This window comes from Tursiops truncatus, chromosome 20 (genome assembly GCF_011762595.2).
Source record: "Tursiops truncatus isolate mTurTru1 chromosome 20, mTurTru1.mat.Y, whole genome shotgun sequence".
NCBI lineage: Eukaryota > Metazoa > Chordata > Mammalia > Artiodactyla > Delphinidae > Tursiops > Tursiops truncatus.
Window position 1 is genome coordinate 49,059,819 of NC_047053.1, and position 21,326 is coordinate 49,081,144.

At 53.2% G+C, this 21,326-nt stretch overlaps 1 protein-coding gene across 1 annotated transcript in view; it reads left to right on the forward strand.

Annotated features, from left to right (window-relative positions):
* The window catches only part of DNAH17 (dynein axonemal heavy chain 17), a 154,366-nt gene that overhangs the window by 61,989 nt on the left and 71,051 nt on the right, over positions 1-21,326 (forward strand). Inside the window, exons 17-28 of the mRNA XM_073798250.1 lie at positions 1,762-1,870; positions 2,188-2,291; positions 4,148-4,288; positions 6,921-7,064; positions 8,886-9,068; positions 11,653-11,907; positions 13,435-13,604; positions 14,147-14,369; positions 15,975-16,091; positions 16,187-16,273; positions 17,663-17,815; positions 20,903-21,151. Coding sequence (XP_073654351.1) covers positions 1,762-1,870; positions 2,188-2,291; positions 4,148-4,288; positions 6,921-7,064; positions 8,886-9,068; positions 11,653-11,907; positions 13,435-13,604; positions 14,147-14,369; positions 15,975-16,091; positions 16,187-16,273; positions 17,663-17,815; positions 20,903-21,151 — 1,935 coding nt within the window. The remainder of the gene's footprint in view (positions 1-1,761; positions 1,871-2,187; positions 2,292-4,147; positions 4,289-6,920; positions 7,065-8,885; positions 9,069-11,652; positions 11,908-13,434; positions 13,605-14,146; positions 14,370-15,974; positions 16,092-16,186; positions 16,274-17,662; positions 17,816-20,902; positions 21,152-21,326) is intronic.

Sequence of the window (21,326 nt, forward strand, 5' to 3'; positions counted from 1 at the left end):
AAAAGCAAACGACCCAATCCAAAAATGGGCAGAAGACCTAAATAGACATTTCTCCAAAGAAGACATACAGATTGCCAACAAACACATGAAAGGATGCTCAACATCACTAATCATTAGAGAAATGCAAATCAAAACTACAGTGAGGTATCACCTCACACCGGTCAGAATGGCCATCATCAAGAGATCTACAAACAGTAAATGCTGGAGAGGGTGTGGAGAAAAGGGAACCCTCTTGCACTGTTGGTGAGAATGTAAATTGATACAGCCACTATGGAGAACAGTATGGAGGTACCTTAAAAAACTGAAAATAGAACTACCATATGACCCAGCAGTCCCACTACTGGGCATATACCCTGAGAAAACCATAATTCAAAAGGAGTCATGTACCGCAATGTTCACTGAAGCTCTGTTTACAATAGCCAGGACATGGAAGCAACCTAAGTGTCCATCGACAGATGAATGGATAAAGAAGATGTGGCACATATATACAATGGAATATTACTCAGCCATAAAAAGGAATGAAACTGAGTTATTTGTAGTGAGGTGGATGGACCTAGAGACTGTCATACAGAGTGAAGTAAGTCAGAAAGAGCAAAACAAATACCATATGCTAATATGTAGAATCTAAAAAAAATAAATGGTTCTGAAGAACCTAGGGGCAGGACAGGAATAAAGACGCAGATGTAGAGAATGGACTTGAGGACACGGGGAGGGGGAAGGGTAAGCTGGGACAAAGTGAGAGAGTGGCATGGACATATACACACTACCAAACATAAAATAGATAGCTAGTGGGAAGCAACCGTATAGCACAGGGAGATCAGCTCTGTGCTTTGTGACCACCTAGAGGGGTGGGATAGGGAGGGTGGGTGGGAGACGCAAGAGGGAAGAGATGTGGGGATATATGTATATGTATAGCTGATTCACTTTGTTATACAGCAGAAACTAACACACCATTGTAAAACAGTTATACTCCAATAAAGATGTTAAAAAAAAAAGAATTATTGTGAAAGGCAAATAGCATCTAATGTACAGTTTGAATTCTATGTACATCCCTCACTTTAGAGAGTAGACCTGTCCTTGAAAACTTACATGTAAATCAAAATGTTGCCAGATAGGACAATATTCCAAAGCACAACTGGTGCTTGTTATTTAAAGGAATAATTAATGAAAACTGTATACACACTCTGTCTTTTTTTTTTTCTGTTCTGTGAATCGAGGTTTTCGAGTGTGACATGAATTTCTTAGCTCAGGGTAGACCCGTATCGAGCCTGTATGGAACCTACCCTACCGTTCACTCTGATGCTTTAACAAGTGAAACAGCTTCTCCACAGATCCTGGACCTCCTTTGTATGATCACATTCCGAGCCTTAGATCATAGGCAAGGCGATGTTCTGAGAAACGCCCCAGAAGTGTCCCAGTTACCAGCGTGTATTCCTCTGATTTTCTTTTTATGATTCTAAGCCGGATATTTTAAGCCTTGGATTATGTGCGCACTGCTTTTGCATTAGTGAATTCCCTTCTCTTTCTACCCCATAACATGGGTGATTAGGAGTTAAGTATATACGTAAATCCTTGGTGATAAAAAATAATTTTAAAAGTTGGAATCTCCTGAACTTTGATGTACACATAATTCCCAATTAAATAACACTAACTGTAATTGGTTTGGTTGGGATTGAGTAATAAACACCCTTACCAGGAGACGATTTTAAATCTGCTTGGATTTGGAACAAAGGCCCTGAAACTGTAGCCCTTGTTTTGCAGATAATGACCACTGTGAAGGACGTAGAATTTCCACTGATAAAGTCAGAATTGGAAACAATCGATGTCAAATTGTTGGCCGCTGAGACGACCTTATTCTGGAACGGCCAAGGTACAAAGGCGACATTCATTCCCCCTTAGGTTGAACTTGGGTGAGGGGGATGGAGGGCCGGGTCCAACCTGTCGGCCACCTGGAGTTCCTGTGGAATTAGTGATCCACCTACGTGGGGATAGGGAGACCTTGTTTCCCAAGAGACACGATGTGCTTTATTCCTCAGCGTTGCCTTTTGGGAAGCTCTCCGCGATTTCCTCTGCTTCAGGCTCCGGAGAAGCGGACAGACTCGCCGAGCATTGTGTTGTAATAACGAGTGTTAAGCCAGCCCTTGCTAAATCGTTCATTTTGTAAGATCCCTTTATGCTTCTTTTTAGGTGTGTTTGAATATATTCAAGAGATGCGAGAAATGCTATACAACTTGCAGAACAGGATACAAAAAGCAAAGCAAAACATAGAGGGGATTTCCCAGGCCATGAAGGTGAGTAACCTGCAAAGCACAGAGCGGGGCTTAAATGGGGACCCCGGAGAGGGTCCTGGGGAAACGGGCCCCCTCGGAGACGATCACGGAAAGTGCCCAAGGCAGTGGGGGCCTGCTGTGTGAGGCTCTGGGCTGTACCATGGTGACGTCAGGGTGGCCCCAAGGCAGAAGGGCCCCTGGTCACTCTGCAGAGCTCCATTCCATCTGGGTCTGTTGAGCTCAGCAAGTGTGTGGGCAGGTCCCTCCGCCAGGTGGGTGCCAGGAACGAGGGTGGGGGTGGAGATGCGCTCAGACTCGGCCCCACCGGGAACACACTCATCCCTCGATGCAGAGCAGCACAGGTCCTTGCTTTCAAGCCTCATCCAGAAAACTGGGGGAAAGCCTTCGCTAGCACTTCCCTCCCCCACCATGCTTTGTCATCAGTGCCTGCATCTGCAGACACCTGCCCCGGGCCAGCGCTAGTTTGTTCATTAGAAAACACCTCTTCTGTTTTGAGACCCCTTTGGCTTATCACGGTGTGAAACTCTTTCCTTCGTTACAATTGACGTTCATTTCATCACCATCCACTTAGATTTAACTCAATACATTGTAAGCAAAAGCCATTGCTCACCCCATTTTTTTCTGATTTGTTTTCTGATTCAGTTTTCTTTCAATCAGATTATTTCCCCAAGTAATTGCCTCAGAAAGGGTGCGTTGATGACCTACTTTCTGAATCCTTGCTTTCCAAAACTATCTTTCTTTGGATGTTACCTATAGCTGTCTTGTCCAAGTAAAGGATTTTCTGATATGGTCCTTTTCTTTCAGTAGCCTAGAAGCATCCCTGTACTCGTCTGCTCTGGCTGCCATAACAAAGGACCAGAGACTGGGCAGCTTAAACAGCAGAAATGTATTGTCTCATAGTCCTGGAGGCTAGAAGTTTGAGATCAAGGTGCCAGCAGGGTTGGTTTCTTCTGAGGCCTCTCTCCTGGGTGTGTAGACGGCTGTCTTCTCCCTGTGTCCTCGCACAGTCGTCCCTCTGTGTCTATGTCCTAATCTCCTCTTCTTATAAGAACACCAGCCATATCAGATTTAGGCCCACCCTAATGACCTCACTTTAATCATCTCTTTAAAGACCTTCTCTCCAAATGCAGTAACATCTGAGATGTTAGAGGTTAGAGCTTCAACATATAAATTTGTGGGAGGAGGCACAGTTCAGGCCACAGCCACCCCTGCTTATAGCCTCAATGTTGAAAAAGCTGACAAAGGTATGACTTCCCTTTGCTGATATATTTGATATTTCCTCTGAAAGATATTTTTTGACTTTCCTGTTCTCTCCGTCCAGAGGTAGGTAGAGTCCTTGGTCATCTTCAGTGTTCAGACGTGTCACCAGAGTGTATCCAGACGTGTGTCTCCTTTTGTTAATGTTCCCTGGATCCACAAAGTACTTTCAATCCGAAAATGGCAACCTTGCCTCAGCCCCCAGGCACCTTCTCCAGTCACTCATTCTCTCCTGTGTGTCCCTTTCTGTCCTGTACTCTGAGCATCTCCACACGTGTCTCCAGATCTGGCTGCCATGTCCCGTCACCCCCAGCTCCTGAGGTTCCCCGACAAGAGGGTCAGACACTCCTTCCCCTAGAGGGGCTCCTTTGGGGCCTGACTGGGGAACATGCACAGAGGTCTCTCCGTGGTCCTCCAAGGCCCTGGTTGGTTTTGAGTCACATCATTGGAGGCTCTCTGGCCAACAGTCCTCAGCGGCCCCTTGGCCTCTGCGAGGCCAGCCTAGGATGGGGACACTCACTCTAAAGGCTGTGTAGGAGGGAGTAGGGCCAGAAGCTTTTTCTTCAGACACTTCTCTCCCGCTCACCTTTTCCTTCCAGGACTGGTCGGCCAACCCAATGTTTGAAAGGAAGGACAACAAGAAAGAGGCCCTGTTAGACTTGGACGGGAGGGTGGCCAACCTCAACAAGCGCTACACCGCGGTCAAGGACGCCGGCCTGAAGATCCAGTCCATGGTCATGGTAAGGAGCTGCCCGGGAGGGCCTTGGAGAGGCCATGGGCTCTCCGCAGCCGGGGAGGGAGGAGGGAGAGCTCGAGGCTTCAGAAAACGTCAGGCGTCTAAGACCTTTAATCCAGGAGTCCGATCTTACAGTAGCAGACACTGCTAACTGCTCCCCCGGAAGTCTGATTCCTCTTGTCACGTGTCTGCCCTCCTCCCCTAAGGGTGTCAGAGCCCCCTCCCCCCACCCCACATGAATCGGTGTGGACAAGTGACACCTTCGTACCAAGTCCCTGGGAGAAGCTGTATCACGGCTTCCCACCCCTGAGTGTGAGGAAGGCCCAGCAGCACGGAAAGAGAGGGGAGCACAGGATGTGGGTGCCCTGTGGTGTTTGGGTGCCAACACGTTGAAACTGGGATAATGTGCGGGCGCGTGCTTGCTGGGCTGCCCGGCCTGAGGGTTATTCCTTTCTGCCAGCCGTCTCAAGGGTCCTTGGGCCCGGGGCCCCACAGGCACGGGCACGGTCGGAGGGGGATGCAGAATGGGAGCCTCATGCCCCTGGTAGCTCTGCCTGATTCCCGGCAGCATGGGGTTCTCACGCCTTCCTCTGTCTTCCTCCGTCCGTGGCCACTTTAGCCAGCTTGCATTTTCGCCTATTTCTGAGGCAAATGTGAAAGGTGCAGCTCTGCGTTGGCCTGGAAAGGAGAAAACTGCCCGCCCCCCCACCCCACCGAGCTCAAGATATTTTCAGGACAGTTTTTCGGGGTTTCCCAGTGCATGGTGCAAATCATTGCTAGGGCCTTAAATGATGGGTCGCCACATCCAGACAGACCAGCAGGCCCCCCGGGAGGAGGGTCTGTGCTGGGCTGTTCTCATGGTCAAGTCATTGATTGGAAGGTCATTGCCCCTGTGGAGTGACTTGACTGGACCAAGAAATATTTTGTCTTGTTTCCAGATCCTCTTCCTTTCCCCTTTGCCCTGGTGCCAGAAGGGCCAACGAAATTAACATGCTAGACTGCAAAAAGGTTATTTGGAAGAGTTAACCGATTAACCTATTAACATTACCAGATGTGTTGGAAACAACATGGGAGAGATAAATCTAGCTTAGCATTGGGAAGAGGTTCACAGCACACTAGCCCAGCTGGAGGGGGAGCCAGGAGGGAACAGGAACCCCAGTGAGGCAGAGGCCAGCGAGCAATTGACAAGGCTTTGTTATCACAGCATTTGTCAGAGTCCTCTACTCCCATAATGGTCATTTGAACCATTGTTACACTGAAGTTATTTAAGCCTGTGTCTTCTCTCCCCTATTAGAATATAACTGCCTGAGGGTACAGACTGGGTCACATTCATCTTTGTGTTTTCCTGTAGCACTCAGTGTCTTACAGTTTCATCTATCCACCCACCCATCCACCCATCCATCCACCCACCCACCCACCCACCCACCCACCCACCCACCCATCCATCCACCCACCCACCCACCCACCCACCCATCCATCCACCCACCCACCCACCCACCCATCCATCCACCCACCCACCCATCCATCCACCCACCCAAACATCCACCCATCCATCCACCCATCCACCCATCCATCCATCCACCCATCCATCCATCTACCCACCCACCCATCCACCCACCCACCCACCCATCCACCCACCCACCCAAACATCCATCCATCCATCCACCCACCCACCCACCCACCCATCCATCCATCCACCCACCCACCCACCCACCCACCCACCCATCCATCCATCCACCCACACACCCACCCACCCACCCACCCACCCATCCATCCACCCACCCACCCACCCATCCATCCATCCATCCATCCATCCATCCATCCATCCATCCACCCACCCACCCATCCACCCATCCATCCATCCATCCATCCATCCATCCATCCATCCATCCACCCATCCACCCATCCATCCCTCCACCGACCCACCCACCCACCCACCCATCCATCCATCCATCCACCCACCCACCCACCCACCCATCCACCCACCCACCCATCCACCCATCCACCCATCCACCCATCCACCCACCCATCCACCCACCCATCCACCCATCCATCCATCCACCCATCCATCCATCCACCCACCCACCCACCCATCCACCCATCCATCCATCCATCCATCCATCCATCCATCCATCCATCCATCCATCCACCCACCAGCTCCTGCTCTGTTCCAGGCATACTACTTAGTGCTGGAGGTATAATGGTGGAAAAGACAGTCAATCCCTGTCCTCGTGATGCCTGGCATCAAGGGGAGGTACAGACCAAAGACAAAATAATTCAGAATTGTCATCTGTGCCATCACAGGCACAAATAACAAATTGCTAGAGGGAACACAGGTCGGCGGGCAGGGACAGGAACCAAACCTGAGATGAATGGGGGGTGGTCAAGAAGGGCCTTTGTGAGGAGCTGACATTTGACCTGAAACCTAAAAGATGAGAAGAAGCCACACCTGGCATGAATGGGAGGGAGCAGCCTGCAGGAAGAGCCTGGAGGGTTCAAGAAGCCGAAAGCAGACCACTGTGTGTGGAGGGTGTGAACGAGGATGAGGGTAGCCCAGGGAATTGTTGAATAAATTGCCTAAAGAGGGAACAGGTGGACCAGTGAGACGACAGCCAGCCACGTGGTTCTGTTTGCAGGAAAATGCGGAACTCTTCAGAGCGAATACGACGAGCCAGCCCTGGAAGGATTATGTCAACTACGTTGACAGCATGGTCTTGGATGAATTTGAGCATTTCATTCGCAAGTCTCTAAATCACCTAATGGACAACATGGTTGTAGATGTAAGTTACAAATGTGAGATACATATATGTGTATTATGATATTATAAATATGAGAAAGGTTGACGCTGGAATCTATAATCTGTGGTTTCCTGATGAAAGAACAGACTGTCATGTTACAAATGAACAGACTTATTAAAGTCTTCCCAGGGTGACCAATTCGTCCCGATTTTAAACCTGAAAGTCCTGCGTCCCGGGACCCTGCTCAGTCCCAGGTGCTCAGGACATCTGGTCCTTAAATATGCTGCAGCGTAAGTGGGCTATAGAACACCTACAGGGATCTGAGTTGTCCTATGCTGCTGCCAGGTGAGGAAAAGCGGGTACCACTGCCCCCTCCTTATGCTGATTGGGGGTGGGAGGTGCCCTCCTATCGGCAACATCAGCCCCCAGCCCGCTCAACCCTCTGCTGAATTGAGTAGAAGCTTAAACCAGGTCAGCACTGTGGCTTTGCTGGTTAATTGCATCCCAGCCTGTTCTCCAAGAGCTATTCCCTGCCCATGTCCTTTTCACTACAGTGGTTCCCAAGTGATTTTGAATACTGCCAGGAGGGCAAGATGAGAGACACTCTCCCCCCCAAAGCCTACCCGCAGGAAAGGATGGTGGGCACTGCAGTGAGATGCCCTTACACAAGCTGCAGAGGGCGCTTGTCCCCAGAAAACCACAGACCCCAGATTCTGTTGATGAAAGTAGCCGGCATTACCAACTGTTAAGTCTCACCAAGCAAGGCACAGTGACACGGTATCAGCAATGAAGGTAGCTAATTTATAGTAAACTTACAAACTAAATTATCACTACAAAGAGAGGAGAGTCACGATCAAAAGCATGATGAGACCCTGATAAAAAAGCATCCTCAGAAAATCCCAGGGAGCCCCCGTGTTTGTGAGTGGCCAAGCAGCGGGAGCGGACCCCTGAGCCAGAGGCTTTAGAAAAGTCTGGTCCCCTGAGTTTGTGACAACAGACCTCTCCCACTTAGCAGCTCACTCAGGTACAGGTCCAGACCCCGCCCTACTCAGTCATAGAACAGGGGTCTCTCAAGCCAGCCACCCACAGGGCCAGCATGGGACTACGTTTGGAGAAAGATCAGTGGCCACAGAGCAGGTCCCGAGGCCACCCATGGGCTTTGGCCCACACTTTGAGGCTCGCCGGTACGTTGGGCGAGCCTCTACCCTGTCCCCTTACACATGAGGCTGCAACTCAGCCTCGCAGCCTCCCAAGAGGGAATAGACAGGGTTATGGCGTGTGTGCTTTAGAAACAGAACCTCCAAGGGACGTGAGGGCTTGTCCTTTCTGGAGCTCAGCGGAGACCATCCTGCCTGTCTGTGACACTCCCTGCCCCTGCCCCACTGAGCACTGTGGCCACAGCTGCTGACACACCTGAGACAGCCACCACCCCACGCGCTCTATGTGTTAGTCGTCCCTCTAGTCCTCACGGTAACCCAAAGAGACGGGGACAGTGATTGCCTCTGTTCTATAGAGCAGCTGTACTCATTTTGTATATTTGGGGAAACTGGGAAGCCGAGGTATCGCCCAAGGCCACGCAGCTAGACAGCAGCAGATATGGGCTTTGAACGGAGGTAACGGGTCTCCTCGGCACTCACGATCACTGCTGTATCCCGCCCTGGACACCCAGCCTGCATTTGGCCCGATGGCATTGCATTTGGTTGTGTAGCTCTCGCTCAAGGGCCCTCAGGAAGTGTGTTCTCTGCAGCGGCCCCAGCCAGCAGGAGTCAGCCGTATACCTTGTCTGGGGCTGGGGTGAACATCCGGGCACTGAAAATGGTTCAGCCCAGGGCAAGTCTTTGACCCCATGACGGCCTGTTTCAGGAGAGCATCGCACCGCTGTTTGAGGTCCGCATGGAGCTGGACGAGGATGGGCTGGTCTTCAATCCGTCCCTGGCGGTGGGCGGGGAGCAGGGCTTCCTGGCGCTGATCGGGAGCCTGGTCACTGACATCTACAATGCAGCCAAGCTCATCCCCAGGCTGGCCAAGGGCAGGATGAACTACAAGGTCAGTCTGGGCTTGGTATGGCCCCACCCCTTTCCCTGCCACCAACTGCTACCCCTAATGGGTCCTGAAGGTGAAGAGGAGCCCAGAGGCTTCCATTCCATCGGGTTCCCCAGGACGGTGGCCCAGATTTCTCTCTCCACTCCTGAGATCCCATCTTTCTCCCCAGAGCGGCTTCTCCTCGGTCAACCTGGTTTTCATTCCCCTGACGGCTCCCCACCCCCAATAAGAGGCCAAGTGTGCATCTCCACCCTCACCGGTACTTCACTCCCTCCTGTAATTTAAACCCCGTGATCCTCTGAGCATGCAGGCTCTTTGACAGATGCGCCTTGCATGGGCTCCCGCACCCATTTGCTCTGAATGCATTAAACACCTAATGTGCATCTGACACGTAAAATGCAGTCAGATCAGATCCCGGGGATGCAAAGGTGTGGGAAATTCAGCCCCACCCCCCGCCAAAGGGAGGTCTGAGAAGGTGTGTTTGTCGGAGCATGGTTTGTGGGGCAGTTAAACAAAAATTGGAAAAGACCTAAATGACCATCAAACACAGGTGTCCTTCAGTAGATTCCGGCCCATCCAGACAAAGGCATCCGGATGAATCCCAAAAGGGAGCCCGGGATGGAAAGCTGCTCGCGACACGTTTGTTATTAAGTGTTTAAGTTGTGGAACAATGTTTAGAATGTGATTTCATTCATTTAAACAAAACAAAAGCCTGCCCTCCTATGGATACACTCCAAACTGTTAAGAGTGCTTGCTTCTGGGAAACAGGATCGGGGCGAGGATGGTAGGAGGACAGGGGATGCCAAGGGAGCTTTTTATTTTATGTGCTTCTGCCTCGTTTGAACTTTTTGATAGTGGGCGCGTATTATTTGTAATAAATATTTACAGCGAGATGCTCTGTGCTATTAGGGACAGAGGTATGTGTGCATACGTGTGCATGTGTGAGTGAATGTAGTGATGTGAGGACATGAGGAAATACCTGGCAAGGTCAAGGACAGCTTCCCAGAGGAGCTGACGCGCGTTCTGAGTCTTGAAGGGTGGAAGGGGATTTCCAGGCAGAGAGAATGGCTTGAGGATTCCTGAGCCGCAAAAAGGTGGTATTTCTGGTCCAAGTGCACACAGCAGGCTGTTGCACAGCTCAGAATAAAGTGAACTATGCCACCAGTGGTCAGCTCAAGAATACACCCAACACAGAGCTGGACTCCCACGTGTGCTCCAGAATCTGACAGGATGCGCATCCGGGGCTCCTGCACCCACCCCGGGGTCCCCAGGGGCTTGGCATGATGAACAGGACAGAACAAAGCAGAATAAGGGTCCCGGTGATCAGGCCGTACCCCAGGCTGTGCACGCCCCGCTCTGGTCTCCTTTGTATCCATGAGATTTTAATTCACAGAAGTGACCGAGTGACTACATGGAGAGGTCAGTGCCATTGACAGAAAACGTTAATGTCACTCACAGTTCCCCTGGAAAGGAGAAGCACGGCTGGCTACTCAGGGTCTCGGGGGAGGCAGCAGGTTGGTCAGAAAGCAGAAGCAGGACGGAGGGCGGAGCCCAGGCCAGAGGCTTTGCTGGGGTTTCTGCGGGAAGGTGAGACAGGACCAGGGAAAACACTCGGGGCCAGCCAGTCTGCACATCGGCGGCTCAGGGCTATGGGGGTCGTCTCCAGTTATCTGGTACCTGGCCCTGGGTGATGGGGCCGGGGGAACATGGGCTTGGAGTGTGAGGGTTAGTTAGATAAAGTAGGCGGTTGGGGGATTGGCTGGTTTTCACGTGAAGGGTGTGCTCCCACCCCAGCCCTTTGCTCTCTTAGAATTGGCTGGCCCTGCGAGGGGCAGTCTCTCCCCAGCCAGCAAGATTTTTTAAGATGCCAAAGCTTCTTAAGATACAGGAAATTTTAAAAACATGGTTAATACACACCCTCCACCTTGAGATTCTCCAGTTACATAAGGCAATCACTGCCTTTTCGCTAACACCAATTTGGGCTGGGTTTTCTGTCACTTGAAACTCAGAGCATCCTGTCCAGCCCGGGCCTCCTGTGCTCCTACTCCAGCCATCATGTGGTCTCCACGCAGGTCCTCACACATCTGCTTCCCTCCCAGCACAGGGCCTTTGCACGTGCTGTGTTGCTACTCTTGCTCTTTACCTACAGTCCATCAGCTCTCAGACCAATGGTCACTTCCCCAGGGAGCGTTCCCCAACCTCCTCCCTGTTACACCTGAATGCAAGGGTCAGAGTCACGATGTCTCGTTTCTGTGATTTTTTTGATGAAAATCTGACCCCACTCCTGGGCTGTCCACATCACATGAGCCCTGTCGACACCCCTAGGGCCCCCTCCCCCTGCGTGCACACAGCAGATTCTGAGTAACTACTTAATGAATGAAGCCACGTGAGTCATCCTGGGGTTTGCCTGGCAAAAGTCACGTCCAGTGTATCTTCTCACGGGAGAACATTGCAAACATTGTTTGCAGATGTCCCTGCGTCCCATCTAGAGAGGTTAGCCAACTTGCACCAACAGGGAGCCACTCTCCAGGGTGGGGAGACCACGGGCGAAGCGCTCACCCATCTGCGCCCCTCCTGCCCCTCGCAGACCGACCTGGAAGACATGACCGACCTCATAGAGATGGGGGAGGAGCTGTCCAACCTGGTCATCAGCGCCATAAAGGAGGCTGAGGAGTACCAGGACTCCTTCGAGCGCTACGCCTACCTGTGGATGGACGACCCCCAGGAGGTCATGAAGAGCTTCCTCATCTATGGGCACGCGATCAGCCCGGAGGACTGGGACCCCCAGGCCGAGGAGACCCTCCCCAAGATGCCGCCTACCCTCGCCCAGTTCCAGCAGCAGGTGTGTGTGAACCTCACCCACCAGCTTCCTCAACTCCAGAATCCCTGCCGTGGAGGGGCACTGGACTTGATTTAAAACTTGGGTGAACATTGTTTTTACATTTTTATTTATTTATTTATTTATTTATGGCTGCGTTGGGTCTTCGTTGCTGCACGCGGGCTTTCTCTGATTGCGGCGAGCGGGGGCTGCTCTTCGTTGTGGTGTGTGGGCTTATTGCGTGGCTTCTCTTTGTTGTGGAGCACGGGCTCTAGGCTCGTGGGCTTCAGTAGTTGCAGCACACAGGCTCAGTAGTTGTGGCTCGTGGGCTCTAGAGCGCAGGCTCAGTAGCTGTGGCGCACGGGCTTAGTTGCTCCGCGGCATGTGGGATCTTCCCGGACCAGAGATCGAACCTATGTCCTCTGAATTGGCACGCGGATTCTTAACCACTGCGCCACCACGGAAGTCCAGGGTGAACATTTTTTAAATGTAAGTTTTATTATAATTCAAGTATGGAGAGACCAACAGATCAGCAGACGCCTGCTGTGAAAAGAGAGGTTGCGACTCACGGCTCCCAAGAGGAGGGGGGCACTCCATGCCATGCAGGGCCACGTAGGGCCACGCGGGGAGGCACCAGCGTCGGGCAGGAGGCCGAGGGAATGAGGGGAAAGCGTGGCTGAGAGCCTGAACTGTGGTCTTCATGGGGAAGAATGGGCAAGGCGGGGCGAGCAGGCTTAGGATGGGCTAGTTTGGATCAGTGATTCAGGGGTGCACTGGCTGTCCCGGGTTGTCAGGGGCCTGGCCCCGGGGTGATTAGGGCAGGGGGACAGTGGCCTGGAGTGTGAGAGCCCCATAGAGGCGGCGGTTGGGTTGTGAGCTCTGGTTGGTTGTTTGCATGTGAAAGGTGTGGTCCTGGGGGGTTGTCTGCCGTCTCTAGGACTTGGCCAGCCAGGGGGCAGGGGCAGTCCCTCCAGGGTCAGCGAGGCCCCCAGTACCAGAGCGTCAGTAATATAGAGCATGATGGGAATTCCCTGGCAGTCTGGTGGTTAGGACTCAGAGCTTTCACTGCCATAGCCTGGGTTCGATCTCTGGTCAGGGAACTACAATCCCGCAAGACGTGCAGTGCGGCAAAAAAACCAGGATATAGGACATGAGAAAACATAATGAACTTACAAAACTTCACCTCTTTTCCTGAAGCTCAGTGAGGGTGACCCAGCCACAGGGAGATGCACATGGGGTGGGGGGACAGCTGGCTGGTGGAGCTTGAGAGCCCAAGGACGTGCAGCAGCATAGAGTTAAGGGATGCCCCATGGGTGCCCGGGACCCCATTCACCCCTTGAAACTTTTGGCCCCTGCTGGCCTTGCTTGATGACGTCCCTTTTTGACGGGCTGTCCCGTGTCAGGGCTAGACTGCTGGGCCTCAGGGCACCCCGGGGGTGCTGGGAGAAGGAAACTAGTGCCTCGTAAGGGCCTCCCCCACACACACGTGCTGTGCTGGCCCCAACCCCTGGCCCCGGCAGCCCGACAGGTGAACGGGGTTGTGTCTTCCAGATCGACTCCTATGAGAAGCTGTATGAGGAGGTGTCCAAGTGCGAGAACACCAAGGTGTTCAACGGCTGGCTGCAGTGTGACTGCCGGCCCTTCAAGCAGGCCCTCCTCAACACCATCAAGCGCTGGAGCCTCATGTTCAAGCGGCACCTGAGCAACAACGTGGTCAGCAGGTGGGCCCCAGGGCCGCTGGCCTGCCATTGATCATGCCCCAGAGGGCCATGTGCGAGGGGCACCTGCAGACAGCCTTCCATGAAGTGTCGGTTGGACACCTCCTCCCCCAAACCGGGTGGCTGTTGGGGTGAAGGTCAGGCTCAGAGGCCGGCAGCCCCACGGAGGGTGGGTCCCAGCAGGAAGGTGTCACCGGGCAGGGCGTGGAGGCCCTGGTCCCTCGGTCATTGCTTCTTTACTGAGCACTTAGCGTGTCTGGGCTACAGATGCCAAGGAACCGTTCAGGAGCCCTGAGTCGGGCAGGGAAGCCTGGCGTGAAACGTGGTACCGGTGGGGTGCCGGTGGTACCCGTGCAGTTACAGGTGGGGTCGGGGCCGGGAGGGGCGTGGAGCCAGGAGAGCGTGTAATCCAGCTCCTCTGTCCGGGAGGCCCAGCAAAGGCTGCCCTGAGACGTGGCTCCATGCGGAACTCGCCGACCAGGCGAGCCGGTGAGGCACAGGGGTGCTGGGCAGGCACCCATCACAGGCGGCCTCTCGCCCACCAGCCTCGCAGACCTAGAAGCCTTCATGAAAGTCTCCAGGGCGGGCTTGATGAAGCCTCTCAAGGAGGGGGATTATGACGGCCTCGTGGAGGTGATGGGGCATCTGATGAAGGTCAAGGAGAGGCAGACGGCCACCGACAACATGTTTGAGCCCCTGAAGCAGACCATCGAGCTGCTCAAGTCCTATGGGGAGGAGATGCCCGAGGAGACGCACGTGAAGCTTCAGGTAAACAGGCCTGGGGGGCCCCCGCTGGGGGAGCTGGAGCTGCGGGCAGGGCCAGAGCCAGAGCCAGAGGAGGGCGGGCTCTTGTGCCGGAGCCTGCAGGCTAGACCTCCTCTCCTAGACATGGGGTCCCCGTGGAATGGCAGGGTGGGAGGACAGGGCTCTCTGGAGACAAGGGGACAGTGAGGCGGCCTCCAGAAGGGGGCGGCAGTAGCTCTTCCATTTGATTGGCGTTTCAGTGGATAAAAAGTACCTTCAAGTCCCACACCTGCTCCTGAGCGCAGCAGGAGCCTGGGCACGAGGGCTGGGGGACCAAGAATGGGGTCAGCAGAGACCTGATTGGGTGAGGGCGCCCAGAAGGCCCGCAGCCGGCCCCGGCCCCGCGTGGGACAGGTGGGCCACAGCGGGGAGGCTGAAGGGGACTTCCAAAAGCCCAGTGCTTTACAGCTAATTCGCAGAGCGTCAGCTGTCGGCGTCAGAGCAGCTGTATGTGCAGCTGGGCTGGGGCAGTGGTAGTGCAGAAGCTGGGTGCTGAAGCCACAGCCCAGCCACCCCCCTGGAGTTTGTCTCCTCCCAGACCTGGCTGCCTGCCCCCCACTTCTCTGCCCTGGCTCTGGGACTGGTCAAACAGGTGTGACTCCCCCTGCCGGGAGGCACTAACTCCAGCCAGTGCCCGAGACCCCACAGCACAGGTGTGACAGGATTGTGTGTCGATTGTGGGTCGGTGGCCGCCGTGATCTCCGCGGTGATCTCATGCTGCCCAGGCCCCGCTTTAGAGCACGTTGTGTTTTGCCCCAGCTGCCCCACCCGGGACTCAGCTAAGGACCAGGATTCGAACCGTTTGTGGCCGGGCCCCAGGGGCTCCAGGGCTATGAACAGGGCGAGCGGTGAGATAAAAATTCTGACAAACATTTGAGGTGTGTCGCTGCCAACAGACTGTTAGTTAATCGTAGAAGAATGTGAAACAATGTCTATTTGTGGGTAAAGAATTTGGGGGCTGGGATTTTTTTCTTTAAAATATTTTATAATAAGTACAATATTTGCCCAAGTGTGGAGAACTTGGAAAATACAAAAATTCGTCTGATTGCTAAAGCCATTCTTGCCATGACAGAATCGTAGAAACGGAGGACAGGTTAGTGGCTGCCCAGGTTGGGGCGGGGGGCGGTGCTGGGTGCAGGTACAAGGAGGTAACACAAGACAGTTCCCTCACCGTGATGGACAGCAAGGTATGTGGATCACGGCGGGGGTTATGGGAATCTATACATGAGGTAGAATTGCCTAGGACTGCACACGCCCACGACGCATGCACTCACACACACACACACGTGCATGCATGCACATGACACACGCACACATGGATTCAGCTTAAAACACAGGGTGAAAACCGCCAAGTTCCATCACCCGCTAACAGAAACGCCCCAGTGTCGGAGGCCGGTTTGGGTGTCGAGCCTCTGCTTTGCGAGATGCCACCACCAGGGGAGGCTGGGGGCGGGCACACAGGACTCTCTGTGCTATTTTTGCAACTCCCCCCGAGTCTGTAATTATTTCACAGTAGAAAATTTTAAAAAGAGCAGGAAAAGGAGTGGTCCTTGGCCTTTGCCTGTGTAGGAACTGCCGGAGCAGTGGACCAACACCAAGAAGCTGGCCATCCAGGTGAAGCAGAACGTGGCACCCTTGCAGGCCAACGAGGTCAGCATCCTGCGACGGAAATGCCAGCAGTTCGAGGTACCACGGCCTCAGGGGGCGGGGCGGGGTGCAGCGTGCACCGCAGCTGGGCCCTGGGGCGGGAGCCTGATGGCTTCCACGTGGTCCTCCTGCAGCTCAAGCAGCACGAGTTCAGAGAGAAGTTCAGGCAAGAAGCCCCGTTCAGCTTCAGCGACCCCAACCCCTACAAGTCCCTCAGTAAGGTACATCTGCTCAAGGAGGAGATGGGGTGGTAACTCTGGGGACCCTGATGCTTTCTCATCCTTCCTCAAGCTGTCATTCTCATGAGCCCAGAAACGTGGCCTTGATGGGACTGGGCTCGGGGCCGTGCACGTGTGTGTGCGTGTGTGTGCACATCTGAATATCCTACGAGCCTCACAAACCCACCCTGCGGCTCAGCCCCTCCCTCTCCTAGGTCCCCACGTTCAGCAGTTTGCTGTCCCCTCGGGCTTTGCACTCACCTTGCTCCCTGGCGCCTTCTTCTCCCTGACTCGCCACGTGCAGCTGGTGGCCAAGCCTCACCTGTGTCCCCTGGTTCCCACTGCCCAAGTTCATGGTCAGTGTCCAACGTGCCAGCTCCATGGCCCCAGACCGGGCAGCCCATTCAGGCTCAGGCCCCATGGACTTCCACCTGGCAGGGACGTTTGGGGTACATGGGGCCTGGGGGACCCCCAGGAGCACAGGGGGGCACCGCAATGCTCCCGGCACAGTGCTCAGCCCCCACTGTGCCCGGGCCCCAGCCCACACCTCGACCACACTCTGCAGTACCACAGGCGTGAGTGAGCGCAAGGGCACCCCAAGATGTCCTTTAGGGCCACCCCACAGTTTCCCTCCCCCGAGCCTCTGCTCTTTCCCCTGCTCAGCCTCGAAGCCCACCCTTCCCAGAGGCCAAGATCCTGCCTTCTCTCCATGGGCATTTTCTCAGTCACGCCCCCAGCCCACAGCATAGATGCCACCATTCCCTCCTTCGAGCCCCCCGAGCACTTAGCCGTGGACGCAGGCTAGGCTCTTTGAAGAACTCCCCTGTCAAGTCTGTTTAGGAACCATGTCCATGGTGAGAGAGGCCCGCAAGGCAGGGTGCAAACACTCGGGACCCCCTGTGTACCCAGTCGAGAGTGGTACACACTCCACACCAAAGCTTTCGCAGCTGCCCACACTTAGTCGTGTGGCTCAGGACGAATCTTTTTTTCCTCCTCACTGCTTATCTAGATTTTTCTAGTTTTCAAAGCAATCAAGCATTACTTATATACATTTTAATACAATACAAATATATACAGTGAGAGAATGGGGGAGGTTCTGGGAAGTCAGAAAATGTTAGGAGGAAGTCTGACGTTCGGGCAACGTCCATTACGAGTCAGTCCTCACACCTGAGCTCGCCGAGATGCCCCACCCTCCCATCAGAGGAGAAGCTGGGGGCGGGCGGGGAGGCCGCTGCCCTCCCAGCTGGAAAGTTTGCCGCCACCCTGTGTGCGTGGTGTTGGCTCTGGGCTTCACGGGGGGGGGGGGGGGGGGGGGGGGGGATGTGGCGGGGGAGACGGGGAAGGCTCCGCCGAGTGCCGGCACCCTGTTCACCGGCTTCTGCACGCCCCCAGCAACAAAAGAGCATCGCGTCCATGGAGGGCGTCATGGAGGCTCTGTGCAAATCCGGGAGCCTGTTCGAGGTCACAGTGCCGGACTACAAGCAGCTCAAGGCTTGTCACAAAGAGGTCCGCCAGCTGAAGGAGCTCTGGGACATGATCATCATGGTGAGGGGGGCGCCAAGCCTCAGGGGGCGGGATTGGGGGGGGCTCCACGGGCAGCATCCCAGCACCAAGAGGGGGCGCTCCCGTTATCCTTCCGTAACAGCCGCCTCTGATGGTTGATGGAGGCAAAAAGACGAGTAGGAAGCCTCACTGCTCCTGGTATCAAGGCTGTGTGTCCACAGCGGATGTGCGCGTGTTCGCTCCCCAGTCTCACCTCTTGGCTCCTGTATTTCCAGAGATATTTTAGCTCTTCTCTCTTTTTATTTTTTATTTCATTTTATTTTATGTTGGAGTATAGTCAATCAAGTGTTGTGTTAGTTTCAGGTGTACAGCAAAGTGGTTCAGTTATACACATACATGTACCTATTCTTTTTTTGGGGGGGGGGCAAGGAATAGCGACTTTATTTGGAAAGCCAGCAGACCGAGAAGATGGCCCACTAGTGTCCCAAAGAACCTTCTTACCTGAGTAGAATTCAGGCTTCTTGTATACTAAAAGGGGAGGGAGTGTGGCTGGTTGTTGCAAACTTCTTGGTGCTGAATCCTTTGTTCTTGCAGCTGTCCACATAGTTCTGGTCACAATGTTGACCTTCAACAAGACAAGTGTTATTTTCTGTTCTGCAACTTCTTAATCTCTATATGAATGGAAAAGTGTTATACCTTTAAAGGTCAAGCCCGGGAATATTTCAAGCTATAGGTGACATTCTTTTACAAAGGTGCAGAGGCAGTAGGACCATGTATCTATTCTTTTTCATATTCTTTTCCCATTTATCACAGAGTATGGAGAGGAGTTCCCTGTGCTAGACAGTAGCTCCTTGTTGGTTATCTTTTTTTTTTAATAGATAATGGCTTAATTTTATTAAAAAAATTTTTTTTTGGCCATGCCGCGAGGCATGCAGGATCTTAGTTCCCCAACCAGGGATCGAACCCGTGCCCCCTGTAGTGGAAGCACAGAGTCCCAACCACTGGACCGCTAGGGAAGTCCCTGGTTATCTTCTTTTTTTAGAGAAATTAAAGTATTTATTCCATATACAATTTAGGGTTTTTTTAAACTTTTTATTTTATATTGGAGTATAGCCGATTAACAATGTTGTGATAGTTTCAGATACACAGCAAAGCGACTCAGCCATACATATACAAGTATCCATTTTATTTGTTTTGTTAATATATTTATTTTTGGCTGCGTTGGATCTTCGTTGCTGTGCGCGGGCTTTCTCTAGTTGCGGCGAGCGGGGGCTACTCTTCGTTACGGTGTGCGGGCTTCTCATTGCGGTGGCTTCTCTTGTTGCGGAGCACGGGCTCTAGGTGCGCAGGCTTCAGTATTCGCGGCACTTGGGCTCAGTAGTTGTGCCTCTCAGGCTCTAGAACGCAGGTTCAGTAGTTGTGGCTCACGGGCTTAGTTGCTCCGCAGCATTTGGGATCTTCTCCGACCAGGGCTGAAACCCATGTTCCCTGCATTGGCAGGCAGATTCTTAACCACTGCACCACCAGGGAAGTCCCTACACGTATCCATTTTAAATACAGCAGTGTGTACCTGTCAATCCCAAACTCCCAATCTATCCCTCCCCGCTCTTTCCCCCTGGTGACCATGAGTTCGTTCTCTAAGCCTGTGTTAGCTCTTCTCTCTTGTGCTCTTGAACGAACTTCAGAGTCTCTGAAAAATCCTCCTCCCTCCAAAAGAAAACTCTTACGACTGTAGCTAGAGTTAAATCTACTCCATGAGCAAATCTGGGGAGCATTCCCCTCTTGACAGCCGTATTCACTGTCCCCACCCAGGAGCAGGCTCTGTCTTGTCAGTTATCTTATTTTTTTTTTAATTACATCATAGTGAAATGCTCTCAACGTCTTCATCTTGACCATGCTGAATCTACCTATTCCTCACAGAGAGGGGGAAAAACATCTCTGGAGCCCCAGGCTACCTCACGACCACCCCCAAAGAGAGCGAACCCATCGATGCCTCTCGATGCTTTGTTGTCTTCGCAGTTCACTGAATTCAAGTCTCTTGTGCATGAACGACATTACTGAACAGTCGGTGAAGTCAGATGAGGATGCTGCACTTTCCCTCAATAAACAACCCTTAGCGCAGACCCAAGAATACGGTTACTTTTCCCAGGAGATGACGATAAGCGTTTCTGGTCAGGGTGTTGCAAGAAAAATTCTCCAAAACAAACTAGCCAGGACAATTTTATGATCACGGATACAGAGCAGCTTAAACGCACCAGAAAGGGCCATCAATTCCTGTGGGGATTAAGGTTTCGAGTCTTGGGATCTGCAAGGTAAATCTCTTGTAAACACCCCAATTGTTTATCTTTATCTGACACGGATGTCTGTCAAGACCGTGTCTTTCCACCCCAAGCCTGTCTCAGCAACCTCTGACCCGCTCCAGGACCGGCCCGTCCAGCTTCACGGCTGTTCTCAGCCTACCCTGAATTAAAGACTGTGGCCTCACAGGGTTCTGTCTCCACTCTTGGTAGCGTTGTCTCCCAGTAGTGCCTGTGTCTTGTTTCATCCTTTCGTGAGTGAAATATCTTCTGGTGTTTTTAATCAGTCAGTATAAGCTAGGTTACTCTGCAGTGACAGACAGCCCTAAAACAAAACAAAACAAAACTGTGTGTAGTTAACCACAGACATGTATTTCTCATTCACGCAAAGTCCACACTCCAGTTCCAAGCAACCCTTGGGCAGCTCAGTGCACGCATCCACCATTGCCAAGGCAGACGGAGGGAACTGGGGGCCAGGCGTTGGCAATCCAGTGCTTCTGCCCCCAGGTGTCGGGCATCACCCACATTCCATTGGTCGAGGCAACTGACGTGGCTGCACCAGGAAGTGGGACAGAATAGATCCTGGTGAGCAGTGACAGGGCCCACGTTTTGCCAAAATACCTCTTAACTGCTGACTTTTAAGTTGAATCTTTCATGATAGAACTGGGTTGTTGGTTTTCTTCCCCCCTTGTATCCACCCACTTTACCAAGCTCTGTCATTAGTTCTCAAGACTCATTGGATTTTGCTTCCTGAGAGCAATGGCAGGAAGGTGGCACAGGTGCCTTCCTGAAGTGTCCCCAGTAGAGGAGACAGTGAGAGTTTCCATCTCAGGTCAACACCAGCATCGGTGACTGGAAGACCACCAAGTGGAAGCACATCAACGTCGAGCAGATGGACATAGACTGCCAGAAGTTCGCCAAGGCTGTGAGGTCCCTGGACAAGGAGGTGAAGGGCTGGGATGCCTTCGTGGGGCTGGACAACACCGTGAAGAACACGATCGCATCCCTGCGCGCCGTGAGTGAGCTGCAGAACCCCGCCATCCGGAACCGCCACTGGCAGCAGCTCATGCAGGCCACCCAGGTACCGCGCCTCGGGGGAGGAGGGCGCTGCTCCTTGGGGACTCGCTACAGGATGGGCGGGGCTGGCGCTGATAAAGCCGGCTTTGAGGTGCTTGGGCTCTGTGGTCAGAGGGGCCCCGCTCTGGGTTGGATGCTCTGCTGTCACCATGTTGAAGTCCTTAATGATTTTTTTAACA